Source organism: Sprattus sprattus (genome assembly GCF_963457725.1).
Source record: "Sprattus sprattus genome assembly, chromosome: 2".
NCBI classification, from domain to species: Eukaryota; Metazoa; Chordata; class Actinopteri; order Clupeiformes; family Clupeidae; genus Sprattus; species Sprattus sprattus.
The window spans coordinates 49876345-49904040 of record NC_137921.1 but is presented as its reverse complement, the minus strand read 5'-3'; the positions used below and the strand labels follow the sequence as shown (position 1 = coordinate 49904040).

Genomic DNA, 27696 nt, shown 5'->3' with positions numbered 1-27696 from the left:
CCCTTCTCTATCTCTTTCCTGTTGGTGCTCCTCCTTCTCCCTCCTGTGATTGGTTGGTTCCTGTTCCCGTTGCCATCAGAGTGGCGCTCCAGTCGTGGCAGAGGAAATCAGGTCTCCATGTTCTGTTTATTTAGTGTTTCCCCAGAATAAAATGCAGTTGGACCAAGCTCAGCTTGCGCCTCGAGCCTCTTCAGTCACCCTGGAATACAACAGGCAACAATGTCATCATGTGATTGAAACATTGACTCCCACCCAGCACCTGCTGCCGTTACTGACAGATGGGGTCAACTGCTGGCTTAAAGCAAATCTAAGTTGCCTAAGGGCCTAAGTTGATTTACTTAATTTACCTACCAGCATCCTTACTAAATACTAAGTTCAAGGCAAAATCCTGCCAAGTGTTGATAACACAAGTAAAGTACATGACAGGTAAAGATGCAATGCATAGTACTGTATGGCAACAGCCACTCTAGAAGTCAGCGTAAACAGTCCCTTTACCCAGTCCATCCATAGGTGAAGTCGCTTACATTTTAATACTGTGACAGTCCAGTTACTCCACCATGTTGGTATGCACGTTCACCCTGGTATGTTGAGTCTTGAGACAAAGCCACATCGATCTGAGACTTGAACTCATCCCCCAAGTAACTGTCCTGGAAAGCACATTAACACAGAGGAGATTTTAGTAGTGCAAGAGGCCAGGTCATCTATACATTCAAAATAATTGCTTTTATTTGAATAATTAGCAAGTACAGGAATAACTACCAGAGTAGGAAAAGGAATACAGTGGAGATGGTGGTAGTTACAGACGATGTGCCATTTATAAGTCACAGTACTAATTTCTTTGAAGCGTGAAATCCCACACAGGATTCATGTTTTGGTCACTGCAGGACTAACTGTGCCTACTGTGGCTTGTTTTTGTCCAAAGCCATTTACACTACAGACAATCTCCCTAAGGCTGGGAGAGGTCAATGACTAGTGGCTGATGTATCTGTAGCTGGTGCGTTACCTGGGAGAGCTCATAAATATTTCCCTAATGAATAGCGGCTAATGTAAATGTAGCGGGTGCGTTACCTGGGACAGCTCAGGCTGGGAGAGGCCGGGCTGGCTCATCTGTGAGGGTTGGCTCATGGCAATGTAGCCCTGGGTTAGGGGGCCCTGGGAGAACGGCTGAGACGCTGCATCCTGGCTGGCCTGGCTGTTGCCCATGTTACCTTGCCCACTGCCATGGTTGGCAGCGCCACGGGGCTTCTGACGCCCACCGCGACCTCCTCTGCCTTTATTAAGGCCTCCACGCCCTGGAGGAATACAATAACATCATGCATTTCTGTCCAACAATACAATAGATGAAAAAGAGCATCATGGACTAACACCACTAGTTCATATTCAACACCAAGAACCCATCTGATTTGTTGACAGAAAATGTTTTACAACATCATTAACACTTAAAAGTGAAGCCCTGCAACCATCAGCCATCCACCATTGTGACTAACTATGAAGAACAGGGTTAAAATGGCGACGAGTATTACTGGGGAAAGCCAGCTGGGAGATGGATGAAGGTGTGCATTACCAAGAGCAGGGCCACTGGCCTGGCCCAGGTAGCCTGGCGGGGGCATGTGTGGCATCATCAGGTTGAAAGGGATGGGCATGTTCATGGCTGCCACGTGGTTAGGGCCAGCACCGATCATGCCAATTTGATCATGGGTCTGGAAGTAAATGTTTGGACGGCCTGCAAAGACATTCAAAATGACAGCTTTACCAACACCAACACAGGGACACAGATTGAGATGAAATGGCTGAAACACTGGTGAGTAAAACTAAGCCTACAATAAACATTTGGCACATTGCAATCATTACCAAAACAGAATGAAACATTGTTGCCTCCATTTGGAGTTCACTATCGAAACGGTGTTAATTATCGGACGGCGTGTGTTATCTGCAAACGTTCGCGTTGTCATGTGAATCCATTATTAAACTGAAGTTATAGATTGTTAATCCATTTTTAAATTCAGCATTTTGATTGTTTAACAGAATGGCCGTTGTTTGACACTGTCAGATAACGGTTATAGGTAGTCTAGTAATATTAAAGTAGAAAATCGACTGAGTCATTGAGGACAGACGCAGCCGTCTCTGGTGCTGGCCTCACCTGTGTTGCTGCGGTCATACGCAGAGCCGGGGATCAGGGCCTCTCTGGCGTCATACATGGCCGTGGTCATGAAGCGTGCACCCTGAACAGACCCAAGAGAAGAATCAGCTTAGCCGAATCTCATAATAGGCATTCATGCAATATACACTAATTTCATAAAGACAGAAATAATAATACTAGTAATATTTATCCACCCTAGGTGATGATACACCAACATAAACACCATGTGGTGTGGAGCCAGTATCAGGACAGGTATGCCATCATGTGGTCAAGCCTGGTACACTCACGGGGTTGATGGTGTTGACCAGCTTGCGGGGCTTGCTGAACTGCATGAGGCTCTCCCTGAGGTTGTTCAGGGGTCCCTCCACCAGCACCTTCTGCTCCTTGTAGTAGTTCAGCAGGTGGTTCCACAGGGGCTGCTTGGACAGGGCCTTGGGGTTTCCAACGATGATAACGCCGTACCTGAGCACGTGCAAACATACTTCAGGCTTGATACAACAAACTAGACATACCACACAACGGTGCGTAATATGACTGCTACAAACAACTGGTGTAAACTCCTGAACTGTGATTGGCCATTGGCGGGCATTTTGTTTTGCGAGGCAGAATGTAACTTTGTCAAACTCAAGGCCCGTCAAGCCATTAAATCTGGCCCGCCAGCTCCTCAGAATGTTGCAAAAAGTTCCATTGATTTGAATGAGCAACGGTGACATTTTATTTGGTTTGCCTAATTTTCCCTCAGGATTAATAAAATATCCATCTATTTACCTATCAGAGCTTGTCTGCCGCAGCCACTGGTATGACGAACGCACCACTAATACTGCAAGTCCCACAATGCACTATCCCCACGTTGGTAGCATACGTCGATTTAGGGAGCGCTTGCCCCACTGTCCGGCCCTCGACTTACACCCATTTTTTTTATTTCGGCCCTCTGTGTATTTGAGTTTGACACCTCTGCTTTAGGAGATGCGAACATATAAGATATTTAAATGAGTAAGTTGCGGCGCCATTTAGTTCAAATTTCATGGAATTTAGCATGCGCCTTAAGAATATGGTAGTGATGCTGGGTAGTTTGAACCTTTGCATCACAAGATATTGGCAAGTGAAGTGCTTGATTTTTTTTGGGACTATTATTTCACTAGGTGGTGCCACTCCACAAATGAAGTACAGAAAGGGTGGATCTCAATGCTCTTACAACCTTGGTGTCTCATCCAGACAGCTGTCTTGCGCGAGGTTATTATGATTATTTTAAAAACGTTGTTTACGAACCCTTTCTATGACGTTAGTATGCTGAAAGAACGTAGGTTACTTACGTAGCTTACTTATGTAGGCTAACGTACTGATGTTAGAAAGTTTGCTGATTGACGTCTCGCAAATCACATAAACCATTATTGCTGGTTCCAATAATGGTGTTATCGGACAGTGCAGTGTCTATTTCTCGGTAACTTTTGAAAAATCTAAGCACGAAAACGCTGAAAACATGTACATTTACATACAAAACACGGCCGTCAGCAGAGTTGGTCCGTCATCTTTGTCTACATTTTTCAGCTGCCAGAGGGTCTTGACGCACAGGTTTGTGGGTAATAGACAGCATCAAGGCTACATCGATGGTTCCTTGAAAAATGACCTTTATGTGACGTATTTTAAGGAATCGAAGACCCAGAAAAAGATTATTAAGCAAATTCTTAATTCTTAAGTCTTTCCTTCTCTTCTTCTAAGACACCAAGGTTGTAAGACAGCATTTTAAGAGCATTGAGATCCAGCCAAAGATAGGGAAACCGGCATACTAGAGGCAAACCTGCCATAAAACTAGTCATTTTTATCCAAACAGTTTGAGCTTCTGTCCAAAAAGTGCTTTGACCCTATCCCACTTCAGGAGGCCCTAGCACCAAAGGCTATGCACACCTAGGGACACCAACCTTATATTCCATATCACCCATGTGGGGCTACAACCAGGCCAAGTTTTATGTGGACTGGTGAAGTCTAAATATATGATAGTCCACAAATAAAAAATAGTGAATAATTAATGAGGCCTCCTAAATGAACAAGGCACACTAACTTTACCATCACACAAAACATGTGGAGGAGAGCTGCCTTACCGCTCCCTTTGGAAGTCTGTACACAAGTGATTCAGTACAAAGACCCAAAGGATTCACCAACATATGCAACGGCAGAAAGACTACAGGGCAAATTACCTTGCTCTAGTGAGAGCCACGTTGAGACGCCGTGGATCGTTGAGGAAACCAATGCCCTGGTGCTCATTCGCACGCACACAGGACAGAATGATGAAGTCCTTCTCACGGCCCTGGAAGGCATCCACACTGGCAATCTCCACTTCCTGCATCATCAAAAACAAACATGTTCAGCACAGCACCCTCACTGGAGGTATTCTACTAGTACTGCACAGCACCAACGGGGAATGAACACACACACACACACACACACACACACACACACACACACACACACACACACACACACAAGGCAGTGACTCACCTGGTAGAGCTTAGTGTGCAGGGAGCCACTGAACTGCATGTACTGCACCAGGTAAGACCTCTGGCCCTCGTAGGGTGTGATAATGCCGATCTGATCCGGCTTTGCACCGGCCTTCAGGAGCCGCGTGGTGATCTTCTCCACGTTAGACGCCTCGGTCCTGTGGAGCAAACACATGCACCTCAGCAATGATGTACCGCTCGTAACTCAGACGTATCACACCCTGAAGAGGATCACCTCTGGTAGCATACCTGTTGAGGTAGGAGGTGCCGGAGCTGGCGATCTCCTCCTGGCCCTGAGTGACGTAGAAGAACATGGGCTTGTCCGGCTGAGGCCACTGGAAGTCAAAGCCTTTCTTAATGCGGTCACCTACAACAGAAAAACAGCAGGATTACTTCTGGATTCAACACTGCTGGGCACATTCATTCATGACAGAATAAATCAGAATCAAAGGGTATAATGGAAATAAACACTAATCTTATGGGTTCACTTCCTACTGTGCTGTTTAGAAATATGGACACCATAAAATACTATAATCCGAGTTCAGATATATTATAATCTATATAAATTATAAAATATAAACCTATAATCGGAGTTTATATATATCTAATGGCAATGACAAGTCGAAACACGAAACAAGTCACGCATGCATGGGTTAATCTACATTGTTTTCTGTGGCTGATGCGGAACTGAGGCTGCTGGCTATTTAGATGGCTTCCCCCTCTTCTGTGTTTCTCTGCTCCTGTGCCAGTTATGCGTACCTGCGGTGACTCCGTTCTGCAGTGAGCCCTCGTAAAAGATGTTGGAGGGGAAGGCACTGAGGGCGGGGTGCATACGGTACTGCACCTGCAGGCGGATGGGCCGGATGCCCAGAACCACCAGCCGCTCGAACAGAGACTGGGACAGGCCCGCCTTAGCCGCCTTCTTACACATCACCACCGGACCCAGCTGACAGTGATCTCCCACCAGGATCAGCTAAAGGGGGGAAACATAAAAGTTAGATGTAGACAAGCTCTAGGTATATCTGCTATAGGTGTAGCTACCTTCTTAATCTTTACATAAGATGGCAAACACTTATAGGTTTGTCTGTCAGCCAACTGAGTTCCACTCTAAATTCACACAATTGTGTCATTAATTAACAGGTACACCTCGCAATTGATAGTTTTCAGCTGACGTCAGAATGACCAGCTGAAGGGCAAAACAGACGTTCCACAGCTGTTTAACACGGGAGTTAATACAGGAACACCCACCTTTCAAGCTCTTTCAATATTAGTTCGAAAAATGCCAGAGAGTTGTTGCTCGGTTGGCTGTTTAAATCGGTGAGGAGACAAGCCCAGAGTTAGTTTTTATCGCATTTAAAACCCGCTACCGCTCCTGCCAGCTGATTAAAAAAAAAGTTTATTTCGCCGTGGCTGCCAGCTGATTGTACGTAGACACGTCCTTCTGGTTAAACTTTTCTCGGACACACAGTAAAGTAGCCTTACTTTTGGAGATGGAAATAAAAGCAGTCACCCTGTTCTGGTTGCCTAATTTATCATAATAACTGCCTAAAATCGGAATAAATCAAGTTATAAAGACAAAACAAAGCATGAACACGATTCAAATTGGATTACCCAGCTGCTGATCTACCTCAAAGCAAGTAGGCTAGGTAGTGTATTTTGTCATTCAACTAGTAATACTACAATGGCAGTAGAAAATATATGGGAAGATCAAAGTTGTCATTCGCTAGACAAGGTTTTCGTGCTTGTTTAAACCAGGGAATTGTGTCAAATAATAAAGAACATCGTTGGGTAGGCTAACGGCTGCTAGCTTACAGCAGGTACCTCGCTAGCTGGGCCCTAGCTATTAAATGGCACTCATTTGCTCTGATTATGAACACGTGTTTTCGTTTTTACCTTCCACACACATCGTTGTGAACCCAACCACTTCTGAAAATTAAATAACTATCTGGTATTTTGTAGGCTTTCAGTTTTTAAGATGTGTACGGGGACGGATTTTCTATTAGATAGATGTAAATATCTCCACACTGGAGTTCAGACAGGGACTTTGAGGAGGTTAACGAAATAAAAATGTCACGACACCTGCAGTAAATGTATCACAAGTTCCTGATTTGTTTTCCCTTCTGAATATTTCTGTCTGGCTATAGTGGTATGGTCTGTGGTTGATGGCAATCGTATTTGAGTAGGCACTGCTCGAAGATTTCCACTGTTTCTCCCTGTTTCGCTGTTCTTTTTGCCCGTCAGCTAACAATTGTAGTGACGTCACTGAAAACTATCAATTGCAGTGTGGTTCCCATGCTGAATAGATCTGAGACTCTTCAGTTCCTTAAACATTCTTGACATACAGAGCAGTCCCATAAATGAGTGTCACAACACTTCCTATCTCTAGTCTAATAGACAGGTTATGCCCGGAGGCAAAAGCACACAGATTGAGTGAGTAAATCGCTTGCCTGCTTGGCCCCGAGCACCACTGGCACCATGCACTCGGGCTCAGTGGCCTGGGTGCTCTCGTCGATGAGGATGGAGCGGAACTGCATCTTAGCCAGCCGAGGGTCCCCAGCACCAACACACGTGCCGCAGATCACATCCGCATTCTGGGGGACACCAGGGAGAGAAGCGTGGCCACAAAATACCCCATGGAGTTAGCGTTGGGTAGTATACATAAGACAATGCAGAGTATTTCAGATGAATGGATATATGTTGCTGAACTGAAATCGAATCAAGTTTCTTCAGAGTGCATTATCACCACATATTAAACGGTTTACTGGAAGATGTCTGTAACATTATGTCTGAATTGTACTGCTTTAGACAATCCGCCAAATCAGAAGCCAGACAGCCCTGAGGAGCAGGAGATGCAGAGGAGGGCTCACCATGAGGAGCTCTCGCTCAGCGGTGCGCTTCAGAGCCCTGTAGCGCTTCTCATCAGCAGAGGACAGCTCTCCGGTCTCGTCCTTCAGCTGCTGCAGCTTCTGGAGCTCTGGCATGCTGGACATGGACGACACAGAAGACCATTACTCACTCACACACCGACACTGAAATAAACATACGCCATTACAAATACCACTTCACTGCAAAGCACCAAATTCAGTGAAATTGGGGAAAACGCAGAGTTAAGGTGTCGGACCTGTCCATGTTGCGGATCTGGTTGTGCAGAGCCAGGAAGGAGACGGGCGAGTCGATGGCCTCTCTGCTCTTGGCGCAGAGCCGCACCACCTTCAGCCCCGACATGTGGATCTTCTCTGTCAGTTGGTCCACAGCTATGTTACTGGGAGCGCACACCAGCACAGGCCTGACAGACAGAGCACAATGGGAACTGAAATTTCCTTTATAGGATCAAGTTGATCTGGCCCATTAGGCCCATTCTGATACAAAGATATTTTCTAGTTTATCTTAATTAAACATCAGATAAGTCCCCAACAATGCTAACATGAGTATAATAATTTAGATACATACAGATGGATGAACATGAGTATACACACACACACACACATCAGTTATATATCCCACTCTCCTGTGCTACTATTTCTTGCAACACGGGTGGGGAAATTCCAGTATGGGGTGGGGGCTGGGACAGGTGGACTCTATGATTCACCAAGTACACACTTTCCAACCACACCCAGGGAGTGCACACTATGGTGTGACTTCTGTGAGGCACGGCACAATATCATATTGTGACGAAGTAAACCACTAACGTGGATGGAGAAATAAGACTTGTTTTAAAGGTTTAAACTTTTAAAAATTCTCAAAATAATGGCATCAGAGTGCGGTGAGAGAAAACTTCAAGGTTTGACATAAATGCTGTTAGTGTGTGGTTTGGGGTTTGGAGGTCAATCGTTTATTTCTCAGCCCCTCCACATGCTGTTGGTGCCCACACATAGAAAGCATACGTATAGACGCTCTTACCCATTGCCCTGTCTGGCCAGGTGATACACTACGGTTGCCGAGGTGACCGTTTTACCCGTCCCAGGTGGACCCTGAATGAGGCTGAGAGGACGCTGGAGAACAGTCTTCACCGCATACACCTGGACCAAACATCACAGAGATATATTGGCGTCTCTAAATATCTGCATACATATACAGCCGCGGAAAAAATTAAGAGACCACTTCAAAATTATCAGTTTCTCTGGTTTTACTATTTATTGGTATGTGTTAAAGTAAAATGTACATTTTAGTTTTATTCTATAACCTACTGGCAATATTCCTACTAAATTTCAAATAAAAATATTGTCATTTAGATAATTTATTTGCAGAAAAATGACAATTGGTCAAAATAGCAAAAAAGATGCAATGTCTTCAGATCTCGAATAATGCAAAGAAAACAAGCTCATATTCATTTTTAAACTACACAATACTAATGCTTTAACTTAGGAAGAGTTCAGAAATCAATATTTGGTGGAATAACCTTGATTTAAAATCACAATCAGGGTCCTGATCTGGTGATACTCCATCCGCACCTTTACTGGCCTGGCTGTGTTGCATGGAGCATTGCCCTGCTGGAAAAAACACTTCTCAGAGTTGGGGAACATTGTCAGAGCAAAAGGAAGCAAGTCGAACCAAAGCCGACTGGAGGGTCTCCTAGTTCGTCTTCTCTGATGAGTCCAATTTTCAGCTTTGCCCAACACATGGTCGTCTGATGGTTAGACGGAGACCTGGAGAGGCCTACAAGCCACAGAGTCTTGCACCTACTGTGAAATTGGACTCATCAGAGAAGACGAACTAGGAGACCCTCCAGTCGGCTTTGGTTCAATCCTTATGGTCTTTTACAAACCTCAGCCAGGCAAAGTACAACGTTGTCCCGGAAGAAAAACTTGCTTCCTTTTGCTCTGACAATGTTCCCCAACTCTGAAAAGTGTTTTTTCCAGCAGGGCAATGCTCCATGCCACACAGCCAGGCCAGTAAAGGTGTGGATGGAGTATCACCAGATCAGGACCCTGTCATGGCCAGCCCAATTTCGAGACCTGAATCCCATAAAAAAAACTCTGAAATGTGATCAAGAGGAAGATGGATGGTCACAAGCCATGAAAAGAAGCCGAGCTGCTTGAATTCTTGCGCCAGGAGTAGCATAAAGTCACCCAACGGCAATGTGAAAGACTGGTGGAGAGCATGCCAAGACACATGAAAGTTGTGATTTTAAATCAAGGTTATTCCACCAAATATTGATTTCTGAACTCTTCCTAAGTTAAAGCATTAGTATTGTGTAGTTTAAAAATGAATATGAGCTTGTTTTCTTTGCATTATTCGAGATCTGAAGACACTGCATCTTTTTTGCTATTTTGACCAATTGTCATTTTTCTGCAAATAAATGATCTAAATGACAATATTTTTATTTGAAATTTGGTAGGAATGTTGCCAGTAGGTTATAGAATAAAACAAAAATGTACATTTTACTTTAACACATACCAATAAATAGTAAAACCAGAGAAACTGATAATTTTGAAGTGGTCTCTTAATTTTTTCCGCGGCTGTATATACACACACACACACAGGCGTGTACTTACACATCCATCCATCCACCCACCCACACGTAAGTAAGTGCACCCACACGTCAGTAAGTAAGTAACACACACACACACACACACACACACACACACACACACACACACACACACACACACACACACACACACACACACACACACACACACACACACACACACACACACACACACACACACACACACACACACACACACACACACACACACAAACTTTCCACAGTGCTTTAAATTTAGCATGCGTGAATTTCCCCTGCAGTCTTCCAGCGTGCTGGTGTATGTATATGCATTATGCAGGATCAGATATAAAACCAGATTCATTCATGTATGATCTCAGAATCAACTATGGCTGCAGGGAAGACAGGGCGTGGCTACCTGAGAGTGGTTAAGGTCAGGAAGACCCTGGGCAGTGAATCGCTTGGGCAGCTGACACTTGATGAGGACGTCCTCCACCTCGTGGCCTAGAAGCTTGTGGTAGATGTACCCAGACACGGAGGTCTCATCCACCGCAAAGGTCTTTAGGGCACTCTGCATTCTGTTCATGCAGAAAACACAACAAGTTATCATATATCGGCATCCACACACAGAAGAAAATACATAAAACTCATAATTCAAAATGTACTCACCGATCAAACGAGGTGGACTTCCACACAAAATCGACCTGGAAGTTGTGTGTGACTTCAATGGGCGCTCCAACACTGCTTCGCAATTCAATTGCTATCTCATCTCCATAATCTTCGCAATGGTGGTCAAGGATTGAGACTTTGATAAGACACCCCCCTCCCCTACATTCTTCTAGCACCTGCCGTAAGTTTTTGTAGTATATTTCCATTGTTATGTGAGCCTATGGGATTAAGTGACCGTTTTACATATGTCCTGGTTATTTTTGCTTGACCCCACATGGACTGAAAGGATACTGTCTGGTACTTTGATGACATGTCCAATCCCTTTCCAAAGTGGAGCCAGATCACCTTTATACCGGAGACAGATCTCATCTCCCTGCATCAGTCTCATATCTAAGCAAAAACAAATACAGTAGTAAACAGGGGAAAAAACTAAACATCAACAAAAAAACACACTATTACTTCCAAATGAAAAAATTGATGTGAACTATGAACTTGCACAACATAAGGGGTAGCGAGCAACCAGGTGTCCTGTTAAACTAAAATATTGGATGAGGCAGAGGCAAAAAACACCACAACTCAAAGTGAGGTGAAGCTTCTCCACCAAGTTCAATATTGTTGTATAACAGGACACCTTGAAGGCCGTTATCCCTCTTATACACCGGTTGCCACACATGTATTTGGGCAGGCATGTTCAGCCCACGGAGGAAACATTTGCCTCAATTAAAAAAAAGGCCAACCTGTTTATTTCGTAGTAAGACTTTCTTAAGTCACGGACAAGGACAAAATGGGGTAGTTTAAGCTTGCTATCAGTAGTGGTTTCTGATTCTATGCTTACTAGCTTGACAGCTTGCTAGTTCTCCACATAACTTGTTATTTTACCACAGAATTCATTGCATTTACAGAGCTTGGCAAAATTAGAGAATTTATTTTGTTCATTCATTAGCTTGCCTTATTACACACTCACTGAAGTAGCCTCTATTGATCTTTTCCATCAACCGTTATTTACTATGGTTTTATAATTACCATTCAAAGTTTGTGGATTCCAGAGCATTAATATAAAACTGTGATTAAACTTTTTTTTACCTGACCTTATTCATAGGTGTCCCGTTATACAAAAATATCGGGACACATGCCAGCCAATAAGAAAGCGTATTTCTTGTCACCGGGGTATAATATACCACCAACTTACATTGCCACAAAAAAAAAAAGATGACGCAGGATTGGCATGCGTGGGATGCAGGATGCGTAATGAGAAACACAACCAGAGGAGAGCAGGCAAATAAAATGAGAGGAATTACCACCTGAGTCCGTCTTGGGTAATGAGAAATAAGCAATCCGTTTTTTATTCAGTCCCAGGTCCCACCTGACAGTTATATTGTCTTGGGTCTGCAGAAAACAAATAAAGCAGTCAGTCCTGAGTGAGTGGTTTTTGTCTTTGCCTGTGTTAGCTCAGACCTACTACAGCTAGCATGACACTGTCCACAAAACGAGGCAAGAACTAATACATGCTGACTACGAAGTTAGCAGACTACTTCTTACACTGGAGCAAGTGGTACTGGATGTGCTAATGTTATTAAAGCAGTCAGCATTCTACTGTGCAATTAGCACATCATTAGACAGCAGAAGCCCTTTCAGGACATCAGGCATGTTGAAATGTTTGACTATAGCTAGAGCTTAAGAACCTGTTAAGAAATGCCCCACATCTGATATGCAATTGGGTGTGTATCCATATATAAAACTGTAATGTTTCACCTAAAAGCAGCAACATACCTGGGACTCTTTGAGCTTTTTGTCATAGTCGGCCTCCAGCTTGACCAGAGGGCCAAAGATGTTCTGGTACTGGTAGGCATCCTCATAGCGGAGCAGCACGTGCTGAGGCTCCTCGTCCACACCAGGCTTCTCAAGGTCCTCCAGGGTTGCAGTGGGATTGTCCTGAGAGCCCATCACATCATGGCGGTTATTCAAACCTTAAACTACTGACTGAAGGTCTAACCCACTTCAGTATAAGGTCAGTTTCTTAAACACAAGATATCTGACTTCAAAACAAAGGATAAGCACAACTTGTGGCCTGAATGAAAAGGCATTACACTTGGGTGAGAACAAATACTTTTCACCAGACTTCAGACCAGCCATCATCTAATTTCCATTCCCAGTAAATAACATCCAAATGGCATGACCAAAAGGCCTGCTGATAGTCTTACCTTCCAGAGCTCCTCAAGCTTGTTGATCTGCTGGGCAGCGATCTGACGTGCCCGGAGCTGCTCCTGTTCGGAGGGGATCTTCACAAGCCAGGACAGAAAGCAGCGGTCCTGGATAAGTGGCTGCCACTGAGAGCTGTCCCAGTTGATGTCCTTCAGGCTGCTCTGACTCGCACACGGCTGCCTGTGGGTGGAAATAACAATGTTTCTCTTATATCAGGACAATCCATGCTGATGAGTGGACCACATAAGTGATGACGCACATCACTGCATAGTCAGTCAACCACCACGTGCCATTCAGTCTTCTTCAAAGACAATTCTCCATGAAACCCACCTGCACAGCAGTACGACCACCGAGTCAGCCTTGGCAGGGATGAAGCCCAGGAGGAACACATTGCGACAGCCACAGTTGTAGCACTCCAACACAGTCTCTCCCAGGGGCCCATCCTTGTGAAGAGTCACCTCCTTGCACTTGGCTCTCACCAGGTGGTTCACAATGTGGCTGAAAGTCACAAAATCAATAATGATTTATCTCAAAGAGATATCTATAGCTACCTGCATTACTGTAGACATAAGCTTTAATTCTAGCGTGTACCTTCCAGAGGTGTTGCCTCGACCATTGCAGAACCACTTCTTGCTTGTGTTGCAGTACACCACACATGCTGGATCATGAATTCCACAGTAGCTTTAGAAAGGAAATTATAAGGTGTTTAAGCATAGTGGTGTTGATGGCAATGCGTTTCAAGACACTAGTCTCACATTAAGCCAAAGAAGAGATCAGATCACAGAGGTCTTCACAAGGATAACACATTACATGATACTTTACGCATGGAGACCTTTTGAGGAATTATTTGTATCAACAAGTAAGTACAGAAAAAGGTTTTTAGTCCGATCGCCCCCTCACCTGCAGGCATGCACTGGTAGGTCTTTGGTGTAATAGGCATCCTCCTCATCTTCCTCAAAGTTCAGTTCCGCTAAAAGTTGACTTGTTTTAGCAACAGAGTCATCAAGTGGTCCGTTTTGTAAAACTTCGTCGGGGCCATTCACCTACAGAAACACAATGTTTGTAATCATGTTTTGTAAAAGAAAGTCAATAAACAGCACATTTATACAAATTAAATAGTGAACACGCCTGGCTTCTGAGAGGCTTTCGCGGCAGGTACCTATTATTGCCAGCTAACGTTAGCCACCCCGATAGGTAGCAAGCGCAATGTGGCTTTCCTAGGGTAATGATATCTAGCTAACCGTATGCTAGCTATGCTGCCCATATGTATGCTAGCATACCTCACCTGCTGCGCGGGGCTGTCTACAGCCCTTCGAAACGTTGTCTTTAGCTACCTAACATTTTCAACTCAGTTACCGACAACGTTAAATGAGTTCACATTGCCTTTTAAAAATCAGATCGCAAGCTAACGTTTCCGTTAATGCTCGCTGGTGTTAGATTAACGTTGGCTAGGATATGAGCCAACCGCTAGCTAGCGAAAACTATCTTATGCTAACTCAGATCAAGAAAGGTAAACCAGAGGTAAACATAAGCCCGAGCACGTAAGGAATATAACAAACCTGATTATCCAGCTGACTTTGGGTCTGGCCTTGAGTTTGCGTTTGACTAGGAAGTGTAAAATCAGTGAATTCATATTCAGAGCCTTGGGTATCAGCTCCAAGCAACTCCGTTTCCTCGGTATCCAGGAAGGTTAGAGTCTGAGAACTCGGCCCATACGCTTCCACACTCATCTTCACAACTTGACAGTGGTTTGCAAGACACTGTTGTATTTAAAGACAGGATTATTTAAATCCGTCGCTGTCTACTTTATATATGTATCGCAGCTGATAACTCGATCCGAATGAGAAACCCCAGCATCTACAATCCAGTAAGCTAGCTAGATTCGAACACAAACAGAATTTGGAATCACACAAGAAAATAAACGGAAAGCTCGGCTCGAGGTCTTCTCTCACTCCAGTGACGAACTTCCTAGCGCCATGCTCCGCACATGCGTACATTAACCACATATCATGTACGTGAACTCACCTAGCAATCTGAGTGCAGAGCCCTAGCTAGTTCATACAGTGTGCAGTATAATTATTATTTTACAAAGAACCACTGAACCTAAATTTCCGCCATGGTGAGTAAGCAGTATTTTACGAGCCACGACATCTATTATACCATATGCAGAGCAAACTGCGAGTGATTAAGGAAAGGGCAGAATTGTGAGCTAGCGAGCTAATTTAACTGGCTAACTGCCTAGCAAATAATGTGAAAGCCGACATGATATAGTTAACCATTCAATTACGTTTTTGATGGAAACATACACATTTATAAATGTTAATGACTTATACGGTTTCACTTAAATGTTGTTGGATCTAATCCGTCAATCTTGAGCCCTTTTACTGCATGTAAGACAGATATACATAGTATAGTTTGACTTCCACTTAGCAGCCCGCGCTATTAGCTGCAGTGCAAACACACTAAAGATTGCTTGAGGCTGGTAAAAAAAACTGTCATCTAAATGTGTTTTTCGTTCACAGTTACCCCTGTCTTTGTTGAAGACTGCGCAGAACCACCCAATGGTAAGGCACTTTATCACCGATTTTAGTTGCGCGATGCAGTGTGTATTGAAGTTGGATATATAGCAGTCAGTGTGTGTATTTCAAATGATATATTGCATGCCTTCTCTCCTCTATGTTGATTACTTGAACAGAATATTAAATTGTCAGACAGTTTATCAGACAAAGGTGAGATAAGTGTAGGCATGTTACTGTTCATAAGAGCCAGCATTAAGACCAATATTGATCAGATAGGTACCTGTAAGAGTTTTATCAAGTGTATGAGCTTATTATTATAAAAGAGGAAAAACCATAGGCAGCATTTAATTGTGTCTTCAAATATGATAGTCACTTCACAAATAAAAAATGATCTCAAGTTATCCAAGTTCCTCTGATGGCTTTACCTTACGTACGATATTCCACTTCAGAGCAGTGGAGCAGAAGGGCTTTCCTCTGTGTGTGAGGTGTTAGCCACATATCGATCATTTCCTTATCTTTCTTAATCTGTCAATTTCACTCTAGTTTTAAAAGGTGCAGTTTGAGTTAAGTGAGGTATTTCACCGTGATGTGATTCTGTGTAACCTTCATTATTTACAGTTGGTGGAGTTGAAGAATGGAGAGACTTACAATGGCCACTTGGTTAGCTGTGACAACTGGATGAACATTAACTTAAGAGAAGTCATCTGCACGTCCAGGGTAAATGCCTGACTTTGACTCTGATGCAGTGCCATTTATGTCTGCAGTTTTTGTTCTCTGTAAATGAAAATGTCTCTAGTCTTTTGATGTTAATGTACTTTGTAAAGCTAAGATCAAAAAGACCTACCAATATTTCTGTAGTATGCAATGTTGTGTCTGTGTTCAAGGCCTTTTTTTGTGAATCAAGATGCTTGTATGCTCAGCTGTAGACCTACATTATTGAAATATTTAATTTCGGTTTACTTTGACGCCGATGCTTGCCCATGGAATAACATTGTATAGCCGTTTTGCAGTTACCGGCCATAGTTTTCTAACTTAATACTGGACTGATTTTGGTTGTTTTTGTCCCCAGTAAAAGGGCAAAATAGGGCCCATGATAAAAAATGCTGGAGTTTCATTTGAAGTTCACCGTCTTTGTCAGAATACAACTTGTCAACCACAAGGTGGCAACATTAAACCAAAAGTTTCTCAGTGTTTAACCGCTCCCCACACCTCTCTGTGCAGGATGGTGACAAGTTTTGGAGGATGCCAGAGTGCTACATCAGGGGCAGCACCATCAAGTACCTGCGTATCCCAGATGAGATCATCGACATGGTGAAGGAGGAGGTGGTGTCCAAGGGCCGCGGGCGCGGGGGCATGCAGCAGAACAAGCAGCAGGGAAAGGGCCGAGGAGGCGGCGCAGGAAGAGGTACGACCATCACAGTGGTTCAATCAGTCATAGCCTCCAGTGTGACCATCACAGGGGTACAGGCATTCATAGCCTTAGTGTGATCACAGTGTGACTATCATACCAGTACCTGCAGTTAAAGCCTCCAGTGTGACCATCACAGCGGTTCATTCAGTAATGGCTACCAGTGTGACCGTCGCAGCGTAAATGCAGTCATAGCCTCCAGTGTGATTGTCTGAGCGGTACATGAGGTCATAGCCTCCAGTGTGATTGTCTGAGCGGTACATGAGGTCATAGCCTCCAGTGTCACCATCACAGCGGTACATGCACTCATACCCTCCATAGACCCAGGCCTCGTAAGATTTGTCTTTTGTTCAGTAAATATTCCAAGTAGATTGTTTCACTGAATGTTTAAGCACTTAACACAAGGCTGGATTTGCTGCTGAAATAGACTTGCATGTCATGTGATGTTGCTCTGCCTGTTTGGTCTGATTGCATGTGTCGGGCCTTGTTGTTGTTATTATTATTCAATTCAATTTAATCCAATTCAATTTATATAGCGCCAAATCAATAAAATTGTCTCAAGGCGCCTACCATTATGCATGTTAGCTCCCATCCTGTGCTTATGTCTCTGGTGATGCACCAGATTGTCTTTGCTGTGTACTGGCATCCTAAATGTGGTGAGTATAACGGCGTCCTCATGGGTGTCCCGCTCTTTCTCGCTGTCCCTGCACAGGAGTATTTGGTGGCCGTGGTAGGGGCATGGGGCCCGGAGCAGGACGCGGGCAGCAGCAGCAGGAGAAGAAGCCTGGCAAACCTCAGGGGGTGAAGAACCAGCACTGAGAGGAGACGGGCGCAGTCTACACCCCCACCACCAACGCCCCTCCGCCCCCCACTACTGATCAATGTTCAAATCCCTAAGAAATCAGAACCAGCACTGAGAGGAGACGGGAGCAGTCCACACCCCCATCCCCCATCCCCCGCTGCTGATCAATGTTCAAATCCCTAAAAAACATCGGAGCCAGCATTGTTTATTTTTGTTAACTGTTATTTCTTTTTCCTTTTCTCCACAAAGAATCTTGTGGGCTCTTCCCATTTTGAAGGCACCTGTAGTGCATCCGGACTGAAATCCGTTCCGCACAACTCTAAGAATGTTTTCGTTCATTCATGATTTTAAAGTAAACAAGTATCACTTGAGCCCCTTGTAGCCTTTGTTTTATTGTGAACTATGTAGTATATTGATTATGGCTTTTCCAGAAAAGGCATAGTTGAGCTGTGTTGACATTGCAGAACGCCTTAAGGCTTTTTCTCTTATTTTTTTAAGGGCTGTGACTATTGTTGAATAGTTTGTGTTTTTTTTTGTTTGTTTAAGCGGATTTTGGTTTCGATATGAAAAAAAAAGTCTTGTTTTAATTTATTTACAAGGGCATTGTAAATAAATATTTTTGTTAACCTTTACACCTTTATGGAATCTTCCTTTCAGGTCCCTCATTTACTTGTACAGTAAATCCCTAAGTTCTGAGAACACAATATACTAGCATTCACACAGTCATATTACTATGTGCTGGGCACATTATCCTTTATCCTTTATCCAAGACCAAACCAGTGCTCTCTCTGTAACATCAGTTTATATGTTGCTGTTTCCGTGGCAATGCCAGCGCCTTGATGGAATGGGAAGCTGCTGAAGTAGCCAGTCAGAGGTGTGACTGTGTCTCCAGGGATGCTTGAGTGTTTTAATGGCCAGCCGGTGTAGGTTAGAGAAATACAGCTTTCCAGTGATAGATTTATCTCCTCCACGTCTTCTACTTATATGCTATTTGCATAGACAGTGCAGTGATCCTTTAAATTATCTAAATTACAAGTATATTACAATACCTACACATAGAGAACTTGTCTCACTGTTAAACCAGGCCTGCTCTTACACCAGTAAGCCCCCCCAGTAATGTGATGTTTGGTGGTTGTATTACCAAACTGTACTGTTAAATGTTGAAAAATTATGATCAGGTTTCCGCTTGATAACCTCCTGTGAACTCAGGCTGGCAGCCATGTTGGGTGCTGTAGTGTGTTTAGCACGGGGGCCATTTGAAATTGGGCTTATAGCAGAAACTCTGGGTGCTGCCTTTCTGATGTCCTCTGCGTGGCAGCAGCAGATGAGTGGGGGACGTTGAGAGAGGAATGCCTTAGAGTGTGGCCCGTAATTACCAGCACAGAGATTTTAATCACTTCTTGTGTGATATTCAATATGACGGCAGCGTATGCCCAGTGTCATATATTTAAGAAGGGCCAAGCTGCCATCATAGTTACTCAGATCTGTCCCTGCAGAAAGGCTGGCCAGTCTACCTCAGCTTGTAAAGCTTTTGGTGAGAAATGAAGTAAAATGTAGCCTTAAACTATCAATGATTGTAATTATAGTGAGTGCATTTGGACAGTGAATAGTTTACTTGAGGATATTCCCTCCCCGTTATACATGAAGGGAAGGTCAAGATCTGACACATGTTCTCCTCTCTGCCAAGATTTACTCTCTAGATCTGATGTCACGTCCCACATTCCCAAGGGGTGACTATTTTCAACCCATAATGCACAGATGGGGACGTTTGCAGTGTCGTTTACTCTGCCCTCTAGTGGCTGATACCTGGCTATGAACCTGTCTGCTAAAGAATGCAACATTACAATACATCAGCCAATGATATCCATCCACACACACCTCCATGGAGATGCTGACGTCTGTGTTGCTGAACAACCATGTTCCTGCTTTTGCGTTGCTAAACCAAGTGAATCCAGCATGCTGTATTTAGCAAATGGTAAATAAATAAATTGAAGTATGATACAGTATCCAATCTATCCATCTACTTTCAGGCGATTGCTTAATTACGTATATGGTCAAGGTGAAGGATATTATAGACATGTTGATATCTTAATGCTAGTGTGACAGGACAGTACCATTATAAGTCTCCCCACTGTTATGGGCAGGAGCACAAACTAAATTTATATAAAGATACACTGAGGAAACCTTATGATCATCAAGAAACAAATTGTACAACTGAATCGACCCTTTCCTGAAACAAACAGTATAGTCATTGTCAAAACTCACTAATGTTATTAATAATCTCGCTGCTGTAATAACTTGTGGTCTTGTCAAATGTCAAAATGCAAGAGACTACATTTTTGTAACAACACAGTTTGCTTCATTGTATTTAATTGTTTATTTTATCATTTGAATTATTTCCACAACAGTTTGATATTTTTTCACAATTTAACATTTTGACACCATTTCCCCTATTGTAATAACAGTACATGAACTACTGCATAACATTTTTTTTTCAGTAAATATTGTCTTTTTTTCCTCACATTAGAAAACAAAGTTTAAAAAAGGATGTAAACCAGGTCAAAAAACACTATGCTGAACTTCATCTCCTTTGACTCACATTTTGATAGAGAACTTGAATGATTAAATTAGTGGGCAGGGCTGGGTCTACTGGGCACAGAAATCAAAAACTTGAGCACAGACTCTGGCCTAAATGACCTAACAGCAGGTAAGACCACAAGAAACAAATAGGTCAGCACTAAATACATAGAGCCTCTCTGTTTTAAGCCCTCAAGCTCACTTGTCCACATATATGCAATTGTGGTAACACATTTTTAATCACTGTAAGTGTTTGACAGAAACCGAGATCTTCTCATTGAAACACACAAGATTGAAGCACACAGCACCGTTAGATGAGTATGACTGAGAGCCTGCAGGTTAGGTCATTTACAATACACATGAGGTGGACAATAGTTAAAAAACAGCTAAGACCTTTCCATTTCATTGGCTGCCAAATTGTTTGATGAGACCATTCCATTTCATTGACTGCCAAATTGTTTGATGTTGTGCAGTCATTGGTACAACTGAAGACGGCTCAGCCTGTTCGTATTCGAACACGAAAGAAACAGAAATGAATAAACATGTATTCCAGTGGGTGACATACTGATCTATTTGAGTTTGACTGCCTGTAATCTCATGAACACTGAAAAAGATGCTTCTTTGTACAGTATATTGCTTTGTAATAAAGTGACACATTCATTCACAAGCAGGCACACACAAAAGCTGAACATTTTGAAACTTTTTTTTCATCTTTTTGCAAGCTTATCAATACAACACAATCCACTCTTAAATCAAACAACATGAACCTATTTACATGAATAAGAATCACGAGGAGGAGCATAGCAACAAATGAGCAGAGGAAACACACATCCACACATCTGCATCCAGTTATGTCTAGGCTTCACTGCAGACGCAGTCTAGGCTTCCAGGCTTCACTGCAGACGAGTAAACAGGGTCGCTATATAATTAAGCCTGTCGCCTTATAATCATATTCACAGATTAGCTCAAGCTTCTTTTGAATAATGTTTGCCGTTGTTGTCTATACAGTTCGGCAAGACAGTTCTTCTTAATACGCATATAGGTCAATATATAACTCATACCAGCCCGTTGAAGCACACTTCTTGTGCACCTAATCATGGTCAAAACCCCTGTGTCATATGGTCGTCTGGGATACAGCAAACATTTATACTTATCTATGCAGTACGGAATGAATGTTTCTTTTCTGACATTTACATGGTGGATCAGCATTACTGCCTATTTGTACATTTGTACCTTTGCCATACTGAAGACGAAAGGGAGTACATGACCAATCAGCACTGCTTTCACCTCTCTTCACGGCCACGTCACACTATAGACCAGACAAGTATCTACTTTTGCATAAAAGATTAAATCAGTGCCAATTTCCCTCATTCCAAGGCCTGGTTTACACTTCGGAAATGTTTATTAAATCGTTTAAATCAACGTTTAATGTATTGCATCTCAAAGGTGACAAAAATCAATAACATTTCAAAATAAAACTCGTAACGCTAATAAAGACCTGTAACATGCTGACGAATCTCTCTTAACACATACGCAGGATATCAGATTCTTCATGTGAACTGTGAGGCTGGATACTACAACAATCATTACAATGAGGACCAGGGGAGGTCACACATAACATATTAGTAATGGATAGCACAAACAATGATGGGCATGATGGGAATGACCTTAAACCATGAAAAAAATATTTTACAGATTCAGATTTAGTAGGTTTTTGCACCAAAGGAAAAGCCTCATGTCTCCCCATGCAAATAAGCATTGCTTGATATGTCTGTTTATCAATATCAGTTCCAGCTAATCTATGCGGGGCTATCCAATGAAGCTGCATGTATCATACTATGCCAGATTTTTGGTAGTAGTCTTTAAGGTGGCAAAAACATCTTACAAGGACCAGTCATAGTTATATAGATAGTTTCATATCTGTCATGTTCAAAATTAATTTGAGATGTATCTTATCTATTACATACACATTGTATATACACACCTTGAAATAAATATATAAAGATATATGTGTTCTCTAATTTACCTTTCTATTTGTTCATATTTTATATGCCACAAGTTGAGCTGAAATAAAGAAACACACACACACACACACACACACACACACACACACACACACACACACACACACACACACACACACACACACACGCACAAACCACACAGAAAAATACAAAAATATAGTTTAAAGAAAACTGAAATCAACAGAAGGTGCTAGAAAGGCAGTAAGAATGAAAGTGTAACGATTCGATTAAAATTGTGCATATTTGCATCATATTCCGCTGACTCTGTTGGTCTAAGTTTCAGCACGGTTTCCTCCATATTTACTAACCCTTTAAAACAAAACCAATAAGATATATGGCTTTCTTTGTCTTCTAAAAAGGCCAAGGAATGCTGACGCAAGATGAGAAAATGCAGTGACTAGGCTTTAAAAAACAACAACAAAGAAACCAAACAGCATAAATAAATAAACAAAAACAAAACAGCAATCAAATGTGTTGGAGAACAGGGTGGGGTGAGGACAGGGCAGGGACGAAAGACAGACAGGGAAAAGAGACAGACTGGGATGAGGGGCACATTTTAAAGAAGCCGTTTCTTTTTTCCAGTGGCTATCACTCCATGTGCGCGCTAGCTAAGGGAGAAAGTTGCGAAAGAGCCTGGCAGAGATGGGGTGTGTGTCAGTGTGTGTGCATAAACGTGGCTGTATGCATGAGAGCCTGTGTACACTGGGAGTGTATGTTGTTGTTGTTGTTGTTTTTAGCATGCACAGTCCTGCTGCGGAGCTGCCGGCTGCTCGGTGAGTTGGGGGCCCTGTTTGGCTCCCGTCACGGCAGGGTCCCCGGCGTCCAGACTCTCGGACATCTTCTCGCAGATGATGTCCACCAGCCGCTCAAAGGTCTGCTTCACGTTGATGTTGTCTTTGGCACTGGCCTCGAAGAACTCAAACCCTGCAAGGAGCACAGACAGTGAGAGCTGGACTAAACACAGCCTTGCTAAACACTTGGCTTGTAGGAACATATTTATTTAGCAGGTTTGCTGTGCTTTTATTCAACAATCCATCCACAACAATCTCATACAAAAGCGCTTTTCTGGCATCAAATATCCATGTTATAGAATTCCTGGAGTAGGATAAAGTTGACGTTTTCATTTAAAAACTGTGTGCTTATATCAAATGATGAGTTCCTGATGTGGAATGGCTAAACTCACCCAGGTGTTCAGACAGCTGTCTGCCCCTCTCTGCGGCCACCACCCTCTCGTCGTCCATGTCACACTTGTTCCCCACCAGCAGGACCTGGGCGTTGTCCCAGGAGTATGTTTTTATCTGTGTCGACCTGCAGAAGAACAAAAAGCCCTGTAGCATCACACTGGCTCCATCACCTCAGTGTGTTCGTTTAAAAACACTAAGAGATCAGGTACCCACCAGTCCTGCACGCAATTAAAGGACTCCTCGTTGGTGATGTCGTACATGAGGATGAAGCCCATGGCTCCTCTGTAGTAGGCTGTGGTGATGGTCCTGTAACGTTCCTGCCCGGCTGTGTCCTACAACAACGAGACATATATTTCTATTTGATTTCCGACGTTTCTTTAGCATATGGAAGTGAAAGTAAAGTGGAGGGGATGATGTGATCAATTTTGCATTCTCAAGGGGCGTGTGGCATATGCTTGAGCATATGTTGTGGTTGATCTAAGCAGTATGTATGGACGTGCCTACCTCCAAGGACGCAGAGAAAATGAACTCACTTAACAAGCATTCACTGAACACCCAGTTTGCACCTGTAAGCTACCCTATAGCCTTCCAAACACCTATAGCTCCTCTGTCTGCACGCACAGAGGCTTGCTGGGTGGCAGCCTACTTTTCTGTTAATGGAAGCTTCTGACACTCAACACCCCTCGTGTCACACAATCCTTCTTGTTAACTCTTCGTTTGCCTAATGGCAGAGCCTCAGTCACTGGAAAAGGAGGCTAGGCAAAGACATATCTCTGACATACAGTGTCTTGAGCTTGGAGTAAGAACACCCTAGCACATGCCAACAGGGAGTATGCTAAACAAACACGCAAACATCTGGTAAACTAACAATATTTGCATTTTCATTATACAAGAGAGTACAAACAGGCAATTTTAGACTCTGAGTCGTTTGAAAAGCATTTGAGCTAAACCGAGGCTTTGCATTCTCCACAGCGCAGCAGCCTTGGAGGCTTTCTGCACCACTGCGTAGCCGCTGCGCCGCGCTGTGACGAAAGACTGGGGGATGGGCGAGGCCAGAGCTGGGGGAAGGGAGCTCTTTCGTCACACGTCTCACTCGCCTGGACAATTGGCTGCTGGAGGGGCAAAGGGGGGGCAGGCCAGCACTGGGAACAGAATGAGATTGCTGTCTTCCTGACTATCTGCCCCACTACACAACCTCACAGGGGGAGATTCACCTCAGGCCAGCACTGGGAACAGAATGAGATTACTGTCTTCCTTACTATCTGCTCCACTACACAACGTGACTGGACCTCACATGGGTAGATTCAGGCCAGCACTGGTCTGTTTTTCTCCTCAGTGGCAGGACACAGCTGTTCTATACATACATACATATCACTCCTTCACATTAACTCAACTCCCTCTTTAAAAATAAATCAGAAAAAAGCGATTGGAGCAATAGCATTATACTTACCCTAACCCTAAGTCACAACATACAGTGCTATAAAATGTAGATTGTAGTTATAAATTAATCAGTTATTGTGTTCAAAACATCGTATGGCCTTTACTGTATATGCTCTTAAGTTAAAGAACATGCTTTGGCCAGCCATGTCTTACCCAGATCTGCAGCTTGATCCTCTTGTCATTCCTGTAGATGGTCTTCACCTTGAAGTCGATGCCCACAGTGCTGACGAAGGCTGGAGTGAACGAGTCATCAGCATAACGGAACAGGAAGCTTGTCTTGCCCACACTGCTGTTGCCGATGATCAGAATCTTGAACATGTAGTCAAAGTTTTGGTCAGCAGACTCCTTTTGTCCATAGCGAGCATCCGTAGCTGAGGCCATCTGTGGAGAGATGCAGCAGATTGATGAGACAATGCAGGATGAAGAGTGATCAGGAATCTTGTTCGTTGCTCAACAGTGAGCGGTCTTGTGTAACAGGGGTGAACAGGTCGAGGAAAGGCTGGATAAAGGTCAAACAGCAACAGCCACGGTGGTGTTCTGTTCACAGTTACAGACTTTGTGAGGATGACGCTAACATGTAGCTCACTAAACCCAAAAACCATGAAAATACAGAGGTAATGGTAGATTGAAGCTCTCTACAGCGCTACATCTTGTGCGTGTTTGGGTGTGGACAGTGATGCCTGACCGCATTAGACTCAGATTCTGTGATGCTAAAATAGAATGTCATTAGCCCCTGCAGTGCAACCCTGTAGGCCTTACCACAGCTGGGCGAGATCAATACCACTTCAGCTCATTCAGACGTACTCCATTTCATTCCAACATGTATGCTTTAAGAACAACATCACCGTCCTCCTAAACATCATGGCACCCGTAGCGTTAATAGATTACAATGTTTTTCCCAAAATTGCCATTATTAGCCATACACTCGTTCCCAGACTTGTCACAATGTAGCACTGTATCACTCACAAAAGCAAGCATAATTGGGCTTTATTCAATTATTTATGATATCCTGGAAACTGTGGCACTAACAAATGTCTCCTCAACCCTGGCAGTCAGAGTTTTAACTGATGTATATGTTGTCTGTCCTACTTACTACCAAGAAAGAAATTCGCGATGATGTAAGGGCATTCTAGTCTACCTGACATTAACACATCAACTTAACTGCAATATCTTCCTTATTCCTTTCATTTTTCCAGTCTGGAAAAGTAGTAGCGTTGTGATTTTTGCTACTATTTAAGACCGTTTTTTTTTTTTTTTAATACTACAGCAGATTAAGAGGATAGCATCTCCTTTTTAGGGTCATGCAAGACCCAACTAACCATAGCAGATCATAAACCTCTTTAGTGACTGTGGTTTGCCACCGGTCTCCCACCACAAATCAATTTACACTGTGTATAACACACAGGTGCCAATGTTTCGCTTGTCTTGTATAGAGTAACTACACATGGTGAAGGACACCTAACACCATGGCATTGCTAAGGTAAGTAATGAAGTCATTCTATTACTCTGGTGACTTGGCAGCCAGCTCTTGTCTTTTCCATATTAAATCAATATTACTTCCTGAATCACTGGCATCTGCCCTGGCTCACCTGTCTTCTAGCATCAGGTAAGGGAGACGCTGAAAAGTCTGTTATTCTTAGTTTACACAAACTGGTTTGTACTTTTACAATTTCTCGCTTGCTTTCACCCAAAATAACTTCCAATACAGGTTAAGCATCCATGCTCAAATCAGTACGACTGCTCCTTGAGCATAGCACCCATGGCCTTAGCACCTAACTGTACGACTGCTCCACGGAAATTAAACCCATGGCCTTAGTGTTGTTAGTACCATACTGTACGACTGCTCCATGGCCTTAGTGTTGTTAGTACCATACTGTACAACTGCTCCATGGGCATAAAATCCATTGCCTTAATATTGCTAGTATCTTATTGTTCCAGTTGAGCCACAAGAAACAGTGTTTTTAATCATCACAGGATTATTTTGTTGAAGATATCATTTTTTAAATCTAAACCTACTGACTTTAAATATTCTGAGCCCCCTGTGGCTCATAGTGATGATCTTTGCATTCCCTCACAATACTTTTACATTCCCCCGCAACTAACTAACCCTAACCCCTGCAATACTTTTACATTCCCCTGCAATACTTTTACATTCCCCAGCAATACTTTTACATTCCCCCGCAACTCACTAACCCTAACCCCTGCAATACTTTTACATTGCCCTGAAATACTTTTGCGTTCTTCCACAATACTTTTGCATTACCTTGCAATACTTTTTGTGTTACGTCTTAATACTTTTGCTTTCCGTTGCAATACTTTTGAATTCCTCTACAATACTTTTGCATTACCTCACAATAGTTTCTGCGTCACGTCTTAATACTTTTGCGTTCCCTTGCAATACTTTTGCATTCCCTTGCAATTGCATTACTTTTGCATTCCCCCGCAATATGTTTGTGTTACTTTGCAATCTTTTAGCATTATTAACACTTTTTGCGTCACACCGCAATACTTATGTGTTGTCAAGGTAATGCAAAAGTATTGCAAGTTTATGCAAGGGATTGTGAGGAAATGGAATATTGTTGGGAGGTAATACAACATTTCCACGAAGGAGCACAAAAGCAGCTCAGAAATAAAATCACCACCATGACCCTTAATGGCTCCGTTTAATGTTTCATTCTGATATAAATTGTTTAACATCTAAATTCAATAATGTCCTGGTGGACAACTGTTCTGTCATATGCTACCCTTTTCATAACTTCATTAGCAATATCAACTGACACATCAAGG

General features: G+C 43.1%; 3 protein-coding genes across 3 annotated transcripts; 1 reads left to right on the top strand and 2 right to left on the bottom strand.

The window, feature by feature from the left end:
• Window positions 1-64: 64 nt before the first annotated feature.
• LOC308360297 (regulator of nonsense transcripts 1-like) lies at window positions 65-14866 on the bottom strand. Its single transcript, XM_080832122.1, has 24 exons — window positions 14515-14866; window positions 13856-13998; window positions 13547-13636; window positions 13286-13453; window positions 12955-13135; window positions 12524-12685; window positions 12052-12139; window positions 11045-11143; window positions 10754-10862; window positions 10503-10662; window positions 8536-8654; window positions 7757-7921; window positions 7503-7617; window positions 7083-7226; window positions 5395-5608; window positions 4885-5002; window positions 4637-4793; window positions 4336-4478; window positions 2428-2602; window positions 2141-2222; window positions 1565-1723; window positions 1069-1292; window positions 525-647; window positions 65-199 (listed from the first exon to the last, which is right to left on the bottom strand). The coding sequence occupies exons 1-23, from the start codon at window positions 14683-14685 to the stop codon at window positions 528-530; spliced, it is 3306 nt and encodes a 1101-aa protein (XP_080688248.1). The 5' UTR covers window positions 14686-14866; the 3' UTR covers window positions 65-199; window positions 525-527.
• A 98-nt stretch (window positions 14867-14964) lies between these two features.
• On the top strand, window positions 14965-18316 carry lsm4 (LSM4 homolog, U6 small nuclear RNA and mRNA degradation associated). Its single transcript, XM_080832124.1, has 5 exons — window positions 14965-15074; window positions 15478-15519; window positions 16093-16191; window positions 16696-16879; window positions 17595-18316. The coding sequence occupies exons 1-5, from the start codon at window positions 15072-15074 to the stop codon at window positions 17699-17701; spliced, it is 435 nt and encodes a 144-aa protein (XP_080688250.1). The 5' UTR covers window positions 14965-15071; the 3' UTR covers window positions 17702-18316.
• A 4220-nt stretch (window positions 18317-22536) lies between these two features.
• Window positions 22537-25290, bottom strand: rab3ab (RAB3A, member RAS oncogene family, b; the record flags this gene model as incomplete). Its single annotated transcript, XM_080831902.1, has 4 exons — window positions 22537-23209; window positions 23469-23593; window positions 23683-23801; window positions 25063-25290. The coding sequence occupies 4 exons, from the start codon at window positions 25288-25290 to the stop codon at window positions 23019-23021; spliced, it is 663 nt and encodes a 220-aa protein (XP_080688028.1). The 3' UTR covers window positions 22537-23018.
• Between the last annotated feature and the right edge of the window lie 2406 nt (window positions 25291-27696).